We start from the raw sequence: 14,614 nt of genomic DNA, 5'->3' as shown, positions 1-14,614 counted from the left end.
ACAAAGCTTCTCTTCTCAGTATTATTTTTAACAGAAAAAAACATTATGTTATTATTATTATTATTATTATTATTTTGTATGTTTTTAAAGCAATAACGACACCGGTCGGTCGATCGGTGTCTCGATCGAGTTTATGTAAATTATTATTATTATTATTATTATATACGTTCACAATATAAATATTTAATTATTATGGTATCGTTGTTTTGTGAAAAGAGCTGCTCAATAAAACTAGCAACATTGTTAAAATTTTATGTAAATAGTATAAAATTAATTATATAAATCTATATTATATTATTATAAATACAATAATATTTGTATACATATTATATGTATACAAATTTATGAATTTTATTTAAAATACGTGCATATGATTTGTTGTTAATTTATTGTTATGATTTTACCTATAATCATTTAGAGATAGTAGTACAATTGAAAAAACGTCTTCGTTAAGACTTACCAGTTTTATATCTAATATTAATAATAATAATATATAAAGAAATTATATTTATTTAAACGAAGATATAAATAAATCATTATATATAAATGCATTTATTGAATATATATATCTATGTGAATATATATATATATATAGTATACAATCATTGTCTAGACCATAATCCAAAAATTACTGGGAAATATTAATTAATTTGTTGAAAAGTGTGTTGATAATACCCACACAAATTGTATGCAGCATCGGTTTGGGCTAAACAATAATACCCGTTAGTTAGGTACAATGATTCTTCTCCAGAGACGATTTAAATCTCGTGAAAAGTAATGTGGTTATACAAATTAATCGGGTTAGCTATGGAATTCGTCTAACTATTATAATCATTTGTAACAAGGACTCGCAAAGTTTGTAATTTATTTTTTGTATAAGTTATACAAAAAAATTCTCATATATTTTTCAAATACACGTCTAACTATGATATGTACTGACTGATTAGACAGAAATTAGCGACCGTACAAGTTTAATTTTACCCTCGACGGTTCGTCAACAATTATCAAACAAATGAAAAAACATATTTGCCGTCTAGAAAAACAAACCGATCGTTTAGACGGAAAAGTAGACATTTGTTTCCTTCCAAGTCTAAAATCAAAATATTATATAACTTTAATAAATTACTTATCAAGTGATAATAACATTATTGCTAAAAACTGTTTAGTGTGCAAATGGCCGGTGGTTCCGTTGCCACGTATTGTCGAAAAATATATTTTTCAGAGGTTAAGAATCAAGTCAATTAAGCCCAACGATATTTTAAAACATTTTTTTTTTTTAAATTAACTTATGCGCAGTAAGTTGAATTGTAAGTTATAAAATTGTTCTATATAGATGGTAGTAAAATTATCATTTAACTTATCAATGTATTTTATCTTTATTGTATACTAAACAAATTTTACATTGAAATTTTTCATGTTATATATAAAAATTAAACAAATAAAAAATGCTCAGATTTTAAGTGATTATATATTATATTTAACAGTTATTTACACTCGAAATTGTGCTTGTCTAAGATACTATTAAATGTTCATTTGTTTTTTTAGAACATTTTTTTACCTCCTTTGTAAAAGAACTAGTTATCTTCTTTACTTTTTTTAAAAAAGCAGCAGGTTAAAAATAAGCACTGAAAGTTTAACAGTTTAAATTTTGTTTTATATAACAAAAAATTGTATTATAATAATTGGTGGTTATTCGACCAATTATTCTCTAATACTACTTTTTCTTGTATGATAAAATATAATAATAGTGTTTGATAGTTTACAAAAATACGGCGTTATTTATAGGCAAAAATAATACACTTGTGAGTACATTTTGAAAAATTAAACGATCCGTAGCGTAAGACGGTTATTATTTTATTTACAATACATGGCGGCGAACCACTAATTTATCAAAAACCTGAATAAAAACGTTTTTTCTATATTTATTTTTTGTTTTATGTTCTTACAACTTTATCTTTAGAAGCGATTAGCTGAAATTACGTACAAAAATGAAAAAAAAAAATACAATTTTTTTACTTGAAGTGCTTAATGATTTACCCATGTTTGCAGTTGAGTTCTGACGTTTCGGACTCATCTTCAGAGTAATGAAGAACTCGACTGTAAATCCTTAAGCACTTCAAGCAACAAGACAATCCATGAAAACATTAACACATTGATAACAATTTGTTTACTTTTATTCTCAATTTCATATAGTAAATAGTAAAAACTATTTAAATACGATGGTTGTTTAATATTCAATATAATGTAGTCGTGTAAACAGTGCAAGTTTTATTCCTAAGCTAGTGTGTAAACTATACGGATTAGTTAAACATTTATTTAAATGTTGGTTCTGATTTTGGTAAAAAATGAAAGACAACATAAAAGAAATGACATTATAACGGGGATAAAAATATTATAAATCCATATAACATAATTAAATTAAATACAAAATCTTTTCAATAGATGGCGTTTCATCCACTAGGCTATTGATTAGCAGTAGATTAAAATCAAATATTTACTGCAACGAAAGAAAATATGTCTACAGATTAATTAATTTATCGAAGCGAAAATATGAAAAATCGCGTTTTAATGAAGAATAATAAATTACCCAAATCAAGACGGTTTTTTTTTTAAATTGAACACAATCTTGACACGTATGTCGTTAAAATTATGTTTTTTTTTTCGACTTGTTACAAATCAGAGTGCAACGTTTTCTAAACACTATACAGCGCTAAAATCAGGTCGTATCGTTAGGGTAAATTGGCAGTTTTTAAAGCTGAGTAATTCGTGTGTATAGAAAAAAAACACGTCAAAAATAAAACTAACAATTATGTCGGCTAAGTATCGAAACTAAATATTAGTTATTAAATATTAGTTGAAAACGAACGGTTTTGATTTCTCGTGTCGTTTTTGTTGGGATATGAAATTTTGAAAAAATGTCCATACTCGACATGGCGATAATAAAATATTAAACTACAATTCGATATTTTATTACGTAGACGAGGGTATAAGACAATAGGTAAACGTCAAAGTGTAATCGCAACAATTGCTCGACCTAAATCGCACCTTTAATTACCGTGTCCGTAAACGAAACTATCGACTCAAAACCGAACAATGGATGTGATTAGACGTCTGCTGGTCATCACATTGATATTAGGTAAGAGCTTTATAGTGTTAGACGATACTGTAGACTTATCAGCTGCTATACGTTTTCTAAAATATTTTACCTACGTTTCGTTAAATCTGCCTCGTTTTACAGCGATAAACGATCGTCGAGTCACACACTCGGTAAATCGATTGACAATTATTAAATAATCTATTTCAATATGGACGCAATCGAAGTAAAAAATGTTCGCATATGTCGAGTACCGTAACACGACGATTGTCGTGTTGTAAAAATTCATATGACGGAAAGGCCTTGCCTTTTGTAAAAACTGCTTAATCATTTTTTAATGTTATTGACATTGTCGTAGTAGTGACCAGCAGTGTGGCGATGGGCAGGACCAACGACTCTCGGTCTCCCGGAAACACGGTGGCACGAGGAGTTGGAGTCGGCGGATGGCAAGAAAAAGTCGACTACGAGAACTTGACAAACGCCATTCGGGACATAATCGCTGCAACGACTCCGCCGTCGGACTGTACTCTGGTCGTACACGAAGGTATGAGAAACGGTCGACTGGGGGGAGGGGGGAAGCCAAAGAAACCGCCGAGACGTCCGAATTTAACAACAGCGGTTTTCAACGAAACCGTTTTCGAGTCCTTTTAAAAGTATATGCTCCTCTCTGAAATCGGTCTGGTCGTGTTTGTGCGTAGACCGGAAACGTTTTTCCAAAAAAAAAAAAAAATCCTATAAACGGAGGTATGACGGTAATTTCTTTTTTTTTGTGTTAAGGGGCCGCGGAGGACGATTTCCCAGGCAATACAGTCAAGTCCCTGCACGGTAAAGGCATAACGACTACACATTACGTTTTGTCGGTCGCCGATGACGTTCAACCGGTACGTATAAATCTATCGGTACGAATGTATTAGATCGATGACAATGGTTAAAAAACAGGTTCTGGCGGACATCAACAGGGTCAATCGCAACGGACATCAAATGACCTACGTGGTTTTCTCGACGCCGATTCTAATGGAGTCGCTAATTTCAACGGTAATAATTTATTTTTCATAACGCCTCGTGTGTGTGCGCGTCACAAGCCAAGAAAAATCAATTGCGCACAGTAGACGCCGTTCCAAAACGTCTTAGACGCAAAGTTGTTGTTGTTGTTTTTCGACAAATTTCAAAACGAAATTATATTCTACGCGTAATAAGTATTTTTCATTGAAATAGATTCGAAAAAAGGATTTCACGTCCCGAAACATAGTGTACATGTTTTTGTGGCTGAGACGCGCCACTAGATCGTTCCTGACGTCAATGACGGAATCGATGCGCGTGTGCGTCGTCACGACACCGCGGCCCGGATTGTGAGTATACTCGTGTAAGGTGCGCGCCACATGGTCGCCGACTGATCTCAAACGATTTTCAGCTACCAGATTTACTACAATCAGGCCAGCTCGACCGGCCGCCGAAATCAACTGAAAATGGTCAACTGGTGGTCGTCGGTGGACGGGCTGGTCAGGTTTCCTCTGCTGCCGTCTACCAAAAGAGTTTACAACGATTTCCAGGGACGGCGGTTTACAGTGCCCGTGTTACACGTACGGTATACGAAAATGTACAGTACAACACGTTTGTCAGGATGCACTTTTAGTGAATTCCGATGAGTAAAACACTATTTTCTAAATACAATCGTATTCATCGCACTAGAAGAATTACCCCGAAAATGAAAGTTAACACACGCCCGTCTATTATGTTGAACAAACGCAAACGATTGTCATTTTCAAACTCCCTCCCCCTCCCCGTCAATCCGTTTAAATTGTGTCCTACCTAGTGTTTAAAAATTACACACGTGCGCATGTAATTGTGTTTTTTGTTGTTTCGTAGAAACCCCCGTGGACGTTCGTCGAATACTCGAACGACAGTAGTTTTAGAGTGGAAGGCGGAAGAGACGATAAACTCATCAAGCTATTGGCCGACAAGCTGAATTTTCGGTAATTTGTCGATGAGTTTTTTTTTTTTTTTTTAATCGATCCGTCCGGTTACGGTTTTTTGTGCAGTTACAACTACATGGATCCTCCAGACAGGACACAGGGTTCGGGATTGGATAGTACGGGATCGTCCGTACAAGGAGTGTTGGGATTGATTTGGCTAAGGGTACGATGATAACCAATCCTCTGCTCGACTCTAAACCTCAAAAATTAAGTAAACCCGTTTGAAAATAATACATTTTAACTTTAACGCGTTTAGGAAGCCGATTGGTTTGTCGGAGACTTGTCCATAACGTACGAACGAAATCTGGTAGTGGACTTTTCTTTTCTCACCCTAGTCGACAACGAAGCGTTTTTAACGCACGCGCCCGGCCGGTTAAACGAAGCGTTTTCTCTGGTCAGGCCTTTCCATTGGTCGGTAAGAATTTTTTCATTAAATTATAATTATTTATTAATATACTACGTCAATTACACGTGTATCGAAGTCTGTTTGTAAGGGACCTAGTAGTGTGGGGGGGGGGCTCAGCCGAAACCTACGCGTGAACGAAGATGTTTTTAGATAAAAAAATAACAGTTGATTTTTTACACGAAATCCTAGGTCTGGCCGTTGCTGGTAGTGACTGTCGTGTTGGCCGGACCAATATTATATTTGCTAATCGTTTCGACGGTGGAAAACCGCCACGGCGACGGACGTCGAAGATCGACTGGGTTATTTTGGAAATGCGCATGGTGGTCAGTCACCGTGTTCTTACAACAAGGTAAATAAACGAATAAACATACTACACGGACATTTCAAATAAATACATATATTTTTTACACAAAAATAATAAATTTTCCTAATGACTTGTTAGTTTACTATACAAATAAATAACGGTTATTAAATTCAATAGAATTTAACACACACGATCACGGCAAAAAGCCGACGACACATTAAAAACCGGTACAAATAAAAAACAATTATTTTAAAAACACTACGAAAATTAGAATAATAACGTTTTTCGAAAAACAATTTTTTATCGCGGTAATCGTTTTTGTTAAATCGGACATAAAAAAAAATCACATACATAATAAAATTAACGATAACAATTAAGTAAAATAAATATATGACTAAAAACTAAGACTAAGATTTTAATTAAAATCATTGGGTAGAAATCGCTCAATGGCGTCGTTCCACTTAACCGTACGAAGTAACGAATCCCATGCGTACCATAAGTGAATCGCGTAGAGGCTGTTGCAAAGTGCGTTCCAAATATTTGGTCAGTAGCTGGCGGACACCCCGTACATAAGATTCTTCGATTTCAATAACCGCACGCAATCGTCTGTCGTGGCCGCCACCTTGCTGTGGTTGAGGAGGACGACGGCGTTTGTTCAGCACTCTCGGTCCGTAGCTTTCGAAATTCGTAGCGTCGTATACAAACCTCGATCCGTCGGGCCCCGACAACTCTTCGTCTCCTTCGCCGTGCCCGGACCCGTCGATTTCTATTCGATAGACGTCGTCTCGGTCGTTGCGCAGTTCATCGTCGGCCGTCGTCCAAACGTCGTTGATGTCTTCGACCGGCGACCGCCGCCAATCGGCCGTGTCCGACTGTCCGCTTTCGTCGTGGTTCGTTTTCAACAACAACAGGTTCTCGCAGTTGTACGCGCGAACGCTAACCGGTCCGGCGGATGGCCTGACCGCACCGCCGGCGTAAACCTGAGCACTCTGACCGACCGCGTCCACCAACGAAGCCGTCGTTCTGATGGTCACCGACGACGATACGGTGACGTCGTCCGACCCGTACCCGTCGGCCGGGGCGGACGAATCGGCGGCTGGCGAAGCGGTAAAGTCTACGCCGACGGACCGCAACCGTGCGACCACTCGGCACTCGAAATCACTGCCGCCGCCGCTCAAAAACTGCCGCGTTCGTTTGCCGTCTACGTTTCCGTCGTACACCAACCTCACCGTGCCGGTAACGGTTAGCGGGCCGCCAAAGCGCATGTTGGCGTGCAGCGCTCTCTTCGACGGATAGTACCGACATCCGGCGATTTGAGCCCACGGCCGTATGTCGTAGAGACGGCCACCGAACTGCGACCGGTCGTCGGCGACCGCGGCTCGAATTTCGGTCACGTACATTTCGGCTCCCGGCACCGTCCGCAACCTGCGATGCAACGCGTACCGAGAAAGGTCCATCGAACTGGCGGCGGTCAAAGCCCTGCGCATACGATATTCGCATCGGTCGTCGGACACGGAAGCCGCCGGACGAATGATTCTCGAAAATAGGTCGTCGTCCGCGGCGGTTACCGATACGGTGGCCGTACAAAAAAACAGGAAAAAAAACCACCAACCGCGTTCGGAGATTGTCGGCGTGCCGTTGTCGCCGTACCGGTCGGCCGGTAGTGTTGTTGACGCGTCAACGGTGTCCAACTCGGACGTCGACCGGTGGTGTCTTCTGGTCCACAGAGTTTTACCGCGTGTCCCGAACATTTTTTGCGTCCGGCCACCGCGGCGAATCGTACGGTTGTGATAACGGTGTACAGTCACCGCGTTCCTTTGTACGCGCTGAGAAGTGTGATGTGGTGAACGCGCGGTCGAAAACTAACCGGTCCGATGAACGCTCGCGCGGAGTAGCTCGCGGTGTTTCTCCATTGTTCTCGTCGACGACGACGATGAAGCGCCTGAGAAGGAAAGTCTGACACGTTACTTGTTCGGCCGCATACGATCGTTGAGATTAAAGGCGTTAAACGACCGAGTGAAAAATCGTTTCCGTTCCGACAAACGAAGAAATAAATGACGTCTCGCGGGTTGAAGATGTTCACTACACACGGCCGACTACTACTTTCATACGATAATTAATTGCTACTATTTCCAGCTGTTTTTAATTACTTTTGCACGGTAAATTTATCGAACTGATTACGATTTTAAGAAATGCGAAAGACTGTAGCGTATCGCATAAACCAAATATGTCATTTTAAATAACAAAACGTATAATTTCGAGATTTGTTTGACGTAGATGAAACTTTAGAGCCTGAAACGTCCGTATTTAATGAGTTTAATTTAATTTTACTTTCTCTTTACACACGGTTAATCCGTATTACAAATTTTGTGATTTGCTGTGAACAAAAAGCGGCCGTGATACCATCGGACAACTGTAAAATCAGATTCGTAGCCGGATTGTTAATTGTGTCAGCGACATATGTGATCGGCGACATTTATTCGGCCAGTCTGACGTCGATTTTAGCTAGACCGCCAAAAGGTAATATGGCCACGAATAAATTTATACGAAAATTATCCACAAAATATATAGTAATATTAATTTATATTATAATAATAATATAAATTACGTATGATTTATGAAATTTATTTCAAAAATCGTCAAGGCTAAAAAAAAATACATATCAATTGGTCGTCGTACCGGACCTCCTATTGACACGTGTGATAAATTTTCCACAGAATCTCCGATCAACACGTTGGACGAACTGTCTAAAGCGATGCGCGATTCGGGATTGCAGTTACTGGTCGAAGTTCAAAGTGCATCTCAAGCAATGCTCGAGGTAATCAGTAAAAAGTCTGGAGTTTTTTTTATGTAGCCAACGAGTAAACGAGTGGTCGTAACCCACTTCTAACGATCGATAAAACTGTCGGACAGACGTTCGAAGGAAAGGAGTTGTTACCCCCTACTATGAATACGATTACGCGTTAAAGATACGTTTTTGTTTCAATTTGTGTGTATCGGTAAAAATTGTCTTGGTTGCATAATTTTCCCTCTCTCGTGGAAAAACCCAAACACATCTATATTTATAACTATGACCCTTTGACTAAACATTCCCTAATGCTTGGCCTCTTCAAGGAATCTCTTCGATCCTCCATATCATCCACTCTTCGAAACAAAGTACATAAATATGTACTACCTAATTCATCCCACATATTTCAAAAATTACAAATTAAAAACGAGTAAATTTTTTAAAAATTGTACAAATAATTATAAACACGTTTATTTATAAATAAATATAGTCATAAAATAAAAATTATTTTTTTTAACGATACAGTGAAAAATAAAAACCTTTTTTTTAATCTGGAAACTTTTAAACTCATTTCGAGAACAAAAATCTTCATAAAAAATAATATACTTCTGACGAAATAATGATAAAAATGTCTTTAGACCACTTTCCCCGATTTTTTTAATACACACCATATAACGCGCTATGTGATTATTAATTCGGGAGAATATGACACCCACGTACCCTGTAATTATACCAACGCTGATATTAACTTTCTGTATATATATGTGTGTTTCTTAAGAACGGCACAGGTGTATACGAGACATTGTCTGAACTCGTGCAGCGACAAAGAGAGTATCTGATCGGATCCACCGAGAAAGGAATGCAACTAGTAAGAGATAACAAACATTACGCAGTGATAGGTGGTCGAGAAACGTTTTACTACGATATCAAAAGATTTGGTGAGAACATTTAATCATCAGAGTTTTTCTTCCGTTTAAAAAAGCTGAAAAGAACTAATTCGCTCGTTTTCATTTTTAATTGAAAACAGTAATAGAATAAAGTAATGAGAGAGTGTTTTACAATTTTTTCATAGAAATAGATATTATGTATGTTTCATAAATGTGTATATTTCAGGGGCTCAACATTTTCATCTGAGCGAAAAACTCAACACCAGGTACTCGGCTATAGCTTTTCAACGCGCCTGTCCGTACATAGAAACTTTTGACAACGTGTAAAAAATTTGTCATAGACCAAAACAAAACGTTTACCAAATGACAATTGTCTGTTCCGTTTTCAGATTGATGAGGCTTTTCGAAAGCGGTATTTTATCGAAAATTACCGAAGAAGAATATCAAAAACTCAACGACAAGCTCATGTCGACTACCGCAAAAGAGATAGCGGTGGAGCCCGTACTCGAGGGATCGGCTGCCGACATATTGGAAAAAGACGACGACCGCCATAAAATAGCAATGTCCATGAAAACTTTACAAGGAGCGTTTTATTTGTTGGCCATTGGTTCGGTTTTAGCAGGTAAAAGTCGAGTACGCCGTTTCATACGAAAACATTGTTTGTGCGTCAAAATAGTTGAATCCGAGTGATAAAATTAAAAATCGTACACGGAAAGTTTAATGAAAATTCGGCCCTTTGATAAATTACGACGAATATTAAATTCGTACTGAAGCACCACACGATTAGATTCGAAAGTTATAAGATAAAATTTGTTTTCAAACGATAAATTCAAAAGTAAACAAATTTACACGTTAAATATTTTTTTTAAGAGGTGCATTATTATCGGCGTTAAGTTACGGACTTAAATGAATTATAAATTACAAGACACGGTTTTGACATGCCGAATAATAACACATGTGTAGCGCAGGGTTTAAAATGTATTAACTTTTTGTTAATCACGGTGGCATAAATAAAAAAAAATTTCCTCGTTATAATAACAGAAACAGTTCTGTTGTTAAAACTAGAGAATCGAATTTTAAAAATAATAACGCTCAAGAAAATCACTGAACATTCTTTTATTTTTACACGCAATTCTCTATTGTAATTATTTAAATAGAGGCGCGTGTACATTTTCGTTATGAAGTGCGACATTTTGGCCCTTGAGATCATCAAATAGACTTGTTCTGCGCATCTTATGTAATCACAAATGTACACGACTGAAAACCAAAACAAAGTTGTTAACACTTGCACGATTTATCTTGACGACAAAATATTCTCTTATCCTCTAGTTATACAATTCGGTTTTTTTCCCAGTGTGTCATTAGTGAAAAATTATCGGCATTGGTAACCTTGCCCGAACGACACGTGAAAAGATCAAAATCCTCTCTCTAGTTATAACTAAAGTAAAAGCTTTTACATAATTTTAAACGAAATCTTACATTGATAAAGCCTTGAAAATTCTAGAATATTTCCACGATAGTTCACAGATATTTCGGACTAGTTCGTGTTTCCAGCACAGTATCAATGATGTCAACAGAGGTGTTCTTAGCGCCAGGCAAACGCTAATAAAAATTATTTTTCAGGTCTAATACTTTTAATTGAAGTGAGATCAGCAAAAAACGGTTTGCCGAAGTCACGCAATCCCACACACGTCACATTTAAAGAGCGACCGTTGAAAGTTACGTGTAAACTAAAGTACCACAACGATACGATATAGTCACATTTGAACTTTTATTAACGGTATCTATCAAACGATAAACACAATAGAAATTTACTTTATATACTGTTCGAATTAAACGCCGACTCGAACTATTAGCAAACGGTTCAAATAGAACTTTTTGAGACTCACGAGATTTCGTTTAAACAAATAAAGTTATTATATTAAACAGTTTCTTTTTTTTTTATTAAAGATATTTATAAAATATTTCTTCTTTATGTTTCGATTTCGTGTATTTCTTTAAACATAAAATTATAACACCTACTAGAGGTTAATTTATTTTTACCACTTTTTTTTTCTCATAAAATTACACTAAAAATGTTAACTTTATTTGTATTAAAATCATTTTACATTAATACACATTACATTCGCCTTCAACTAGTGATGTAAAATTTTAAATTAATTTAAATGTAATCAACTTAAATAAACATTCTAAATAAAACACTCAAATTAATATCGACTAATGTTATAAAAACATTTGTTACAGTATTTGGTTAAAGAAAACTAGTATACATATATAATTAAAACACAGTATTATCATTGATTAAAACTAAAAAAAAAATTTATGGAAGACAAAAATGAAATATTATTTTTGAAGGTTTTTCATTGAGTTTATCTGTAAACTCTAATATATTTATCTTTATGTCAATTATAAAAAGGTAAATTACCCATTATAAAATAAATAATAATATAAAATTCGGAAAGGTATCATTAAATTATGATTGAAATCGCAATACCGTCACAATTTTTCTGTTGCTAAAACGAACCGTTATCAAAGGGAATGTTGTTCACAATGGTAGATAATACTTAGAATACATGTTTTCACAATACTTGGAAGAAAAGGAACAGTTATTCCTAATGTATTAGACTTATTATTATATTGACTTATTTAAATAAATTAAAATGTAAATTCTACGAGTACTTAACAAATTATTATTATTTAATTAGACTTAATACAGATACCCTATGTTATAAGTCTATATAAATAGTTACTGCTAAAAATTATTGTCAATTTATCATTATTGTCTGGAATCATTCGTTGATGAATACACTTCAACAACATATTGTCCTTCTTAAACTACTTTTCTATTTCAATCTTATCTAAAATAAACATTTTCTAAAATAGGTAACAAAACTAAACACAATTCTATGGTTATACAGAGTAAAAATTACATTACAGCTTATTTAATGAAAAAAAAAACAATTAGAGATCACAGTTTTACTCCATCACCACGTTTGTTATCGATTGAAGGGATAATCGATAATATATAAGAGTTATATATAAGAGTTGAGCTAATGGATAAATCATAAAGGTGTGAAGAAACGCTGATCAACATATATTAGTATTAATTATCCAATGTTAATATTGTATGGGTTGCTCATGCAGAAGATTTAGATAGAATGGTTATAGCAGCCATCATTCCAATGTTTCATTTGGTTTTTCACCACCTTTCAACACGACTTCTGTCAAGAATCAAATAGAATTTAATGGACAATATTAATAATGAGTTTTTATTGTTAAATTAATCAAAGATATTTAGCAAAGAAAAACTCAAGAATAAAAAAAATCACAACAATAACAAAACTAAGATTATGTCTCTACAATAGATTTTTTAACATATCACCATTGTAGTATTTGTCTAGACTTTCCAACTGCTGACTACGTAACCATATATGAGGTCGCTTAGAAGCAATTTTTTCGATTGCCTGTTGAGGAGTCCAGTTGTATTTCTACAAAAATTAAAATTTTTGTTTAAAAATTGAAATTAGTAGGATGCCTACTTAGCTCAGCCGGGAACGCGTTCGACTTGACGCGTTCCTAAAGCGTACTAAATGCTGGACTATTTAGGTATTTTATCCTCATTAACACAAGAGCATAGCTTTTAAAAGAGGATGTAAAACATAAATTATTACTACCATAAAAAAGGCTCCTCTGTACCGTAATAAAAATGCTTAAAACACAGTAGTAAAATAAAAAAAATTATTCGAGTATAAAATGCTTAGGCATTTAAGTGCCAATAAGTTAGTACCGACATATTATTATTTCTACTCATATTTTTTGAAGCGCTTTTTAGGGGCAATGATAGCATTCAAGGTGCAGAGTTGCATATTTTACAAAGGTAATAATAACGGTACTAAATTATTATACTTTTTTGTATAAACTTCTTACAAAAACATACATGCATAAGATAACATCCAACGAGTGTGGCACTTCGAGTTCTGCCAGCTTTACAATGAACATATACAGATTTTCCATTTTTAGTGAACGATTCCATCTTTGAAACTCCTTTAATTAAGTTATCATGTGAAGGCGTTTCAAATATATCTCTTGTACTCAGTTGGCAGTGTTCGACTCCCATTTTTTTCCATTCCTGTCAAGATATAAAAATCATACATGTTAAACTTTTTTTTTATTTATTTTTTGTTTAATTATAACATAAAAAAGGTATTTATAAGTTAATTTGTAAATAAAATAAAATAATTAATCTTAAACTGACTTCGGGTAAAGGAGTAAAATGTTCCAACTCGTAAGATTCATTCATTGAAATTATACATCTAACGTTTTCCTCGTCAACCAGCTGTAAATAAGTTGTCATACATTAAATTTCATAAGTATTTATTATTTAATTTTAAGGACTTTAATTTACTTTTTGACTCATATGTCTAAACGGTAAAGCTCCTAGTAAAACATGTTCGTCCACCCTATCGTACCAGTTTCGTTGTGTTACTTTTTCCATGAACACATTGTACAACAAAGTCGGATAAAACGTAACTCGTGCAAACATAATCTGTAATACATATATACACTAAGAAAAATTTTATTATTAATTTTACTTAAAAATTCTTACTAGATTTTTGTTCATCAACTACGAACTGTTAGACTATCTAATATCACAGCATAATAATTTTTTTTAACGATTTAAGTAGGTAAGTAGTCCAGTGCTGCTGACATTTAAATCGAACACTGTCCGTAGGAAAAAGAAATTTTTACTTTCACGAATTTTACGGAGACCAGCTGGCCTAAGCGTTCGGTAAACGATGATAGGCATTGTTTTTATTACTTTGCTTTATCTCGTTGATAGTGCGTTATGGAGGTTAATCTATCGCCGGAAATACCTCCAACAGAACGATATCAAAATCTACCCGAACTAGTCGTTAATAAATTATAGACTATATGGATGTAGTTGTAACTATTTTCATTTATTTTGTAGTGTATTATCAAATTAACGCCAATATGGATAGTCAATATGATATGAAATAGTGACATACCCCACCCATCTGAAATCATAGTGGTTGCCTATTCGTAATATTAAAGGGATGATATATGTCCTACGTTATTTGACAAGTTATTAAATGTAATCTTAAGCTGTTATATTAAGAAATGTAATCATTCATTTGAGAATA

The 14,614-nt window shown here is 35.0% G+C and overlaps 3 protein-coding genes across 9 annotated transcripts; 1 reads left to right on the top strand and 2 right to left on the bottom strand.

The window, feature by feature from the left end:
* Window positions 1-2,392: 2,392 nt before the first annotated feature.
* LOC126898706 (ionotropic receptor 40a-like) lies at window positions 2,393-11,578 on the top strand. 6 transcript variants are annotated; one of them, XM_050673000.1, is made up of 16 exons: window positions 2,393-3,136; window positions 3,453-3,638; window positions 3,872-3,975; window positions 4,034-4,129; window positions 4,310-4,443; window positions 4,506-4,674; window positions 4,961-5,067; window positions 5,134-5,230; window positions 5,324-5,482; window positions 5,663-5,822; window positions 8,169-8,297; window positions 8,495-8,595; window positions 9,344-9,503; window positions 9,679-9,775; window positions 9,842-10,074; window positions 11,076-11,574. In XM_050673000.1, exons 1-16 carry the CDS (start codon window positions 3,094-3,096, stop codon window positions 11,207-11,209), a joined length of 2,109 nt encoding a protein of 702 aa, XP_050528957.1. In that variant the 5' UTR covers window positions 2,393-3,093; the 3' UTR covers window positions 11,210-11,574. The 6 variants fall into 6 exon arrangements, 4 of the variants coding, with proteins under 4 accessions (XP_050528957.1, XP_050528958.1, XP_050528960.1 ...); XM_050673001.1 differs by lacking the exon at window positions 8,169-8,297 and having other exon boundaries at window positions 11,076-11,578; XR_007702359.1 differs by lacking the exons at window positions 9,344-9,503; window positions 11,076-11,574 and having other exon boundaries at window positions 9,842-9,981.
* Window positions 5,920-8,175, bottom strand: LOC126898720 (uncharacterized). Its single transcript, XM_050673021.1, has one exon. The coding sequence runs from the start codon at window positions 7,526-7,528 to the stop codon at window positions 6,239-6,241; it is 1,290 nt and encodes a 429-aa protein (XP_050528978.1). The 5' UTR covers window positions 7,529-8,175; the 3' UTR covers window positions 5,920-6,238.
* Window positions 11,579-11,818: 240 nt separating the features above from the next.
* Window positions 11,819-14,331, bottom strand: LOC126898728 (phosphatidylglycerophosphatase and protein-tyrosine phosphatase 1). Of its 2 annotated transcripts, none has more exons than XM_050673033.1 (6): window positions 14,059-14,236; window positions 13,858-13,998; window positions 13,708-13,788; window positions 13,390-13,581; window positions 12,835-12,940; window positions 11,819-12,310 (listed from the first exon to the last, which is right to left on the bottom strand). In XM_050673033.1, the coding sequence occupies exons 1-6, from the start codon at window positions 14,071-14,073 to the stop codon at window positions 12,288-12,290; spliced, it is 558 nt and encodes a 185-aa protein (XP_050528990.1). In that variant the 5' UTR covers window positions 14,074-14,236; the 3' UTR covers window positions 11,819-12,287. The 2 variants fall into 2 exon arrangements, with proteins under 2 accessions (XP_050528990.1, XP_050528989.1); XM_050673032.1 differs by lacking the exon at window positions 11,819-12,310 and adding an exon at window positions 12,414-12,673 and having other exon boundaries at window positions 14,059-14,331.
* Window positions 14,332-14,614: the final 283 nt, after the last annotated feature.

The sequence above is a fragment of the Daktulosphaira vitifoliae genome, unplaced genomic scaffold (genome assembly GCF_025091365.1).
Source record: "Daktulosphaira vitifoliae isolate Bord-2020 unplaced genomic scaffold, ASM2509136v1 Scaffold_2, whole genome shotgun sequence".
NCBI classification, from domain to species: domain Eukaryota; kingdom Metazoa; phylum Arthropoda; class Insecta; order Hemiptera; family Phylloxeridae; genus Daktulosphaira; species Daktulosphaira vitifoliae.
The sequence above is the reverse complement of the archived record's forward strand: the minus strand, read 5'-3'. Positions and strand labels throughout refer to the sequence as shown.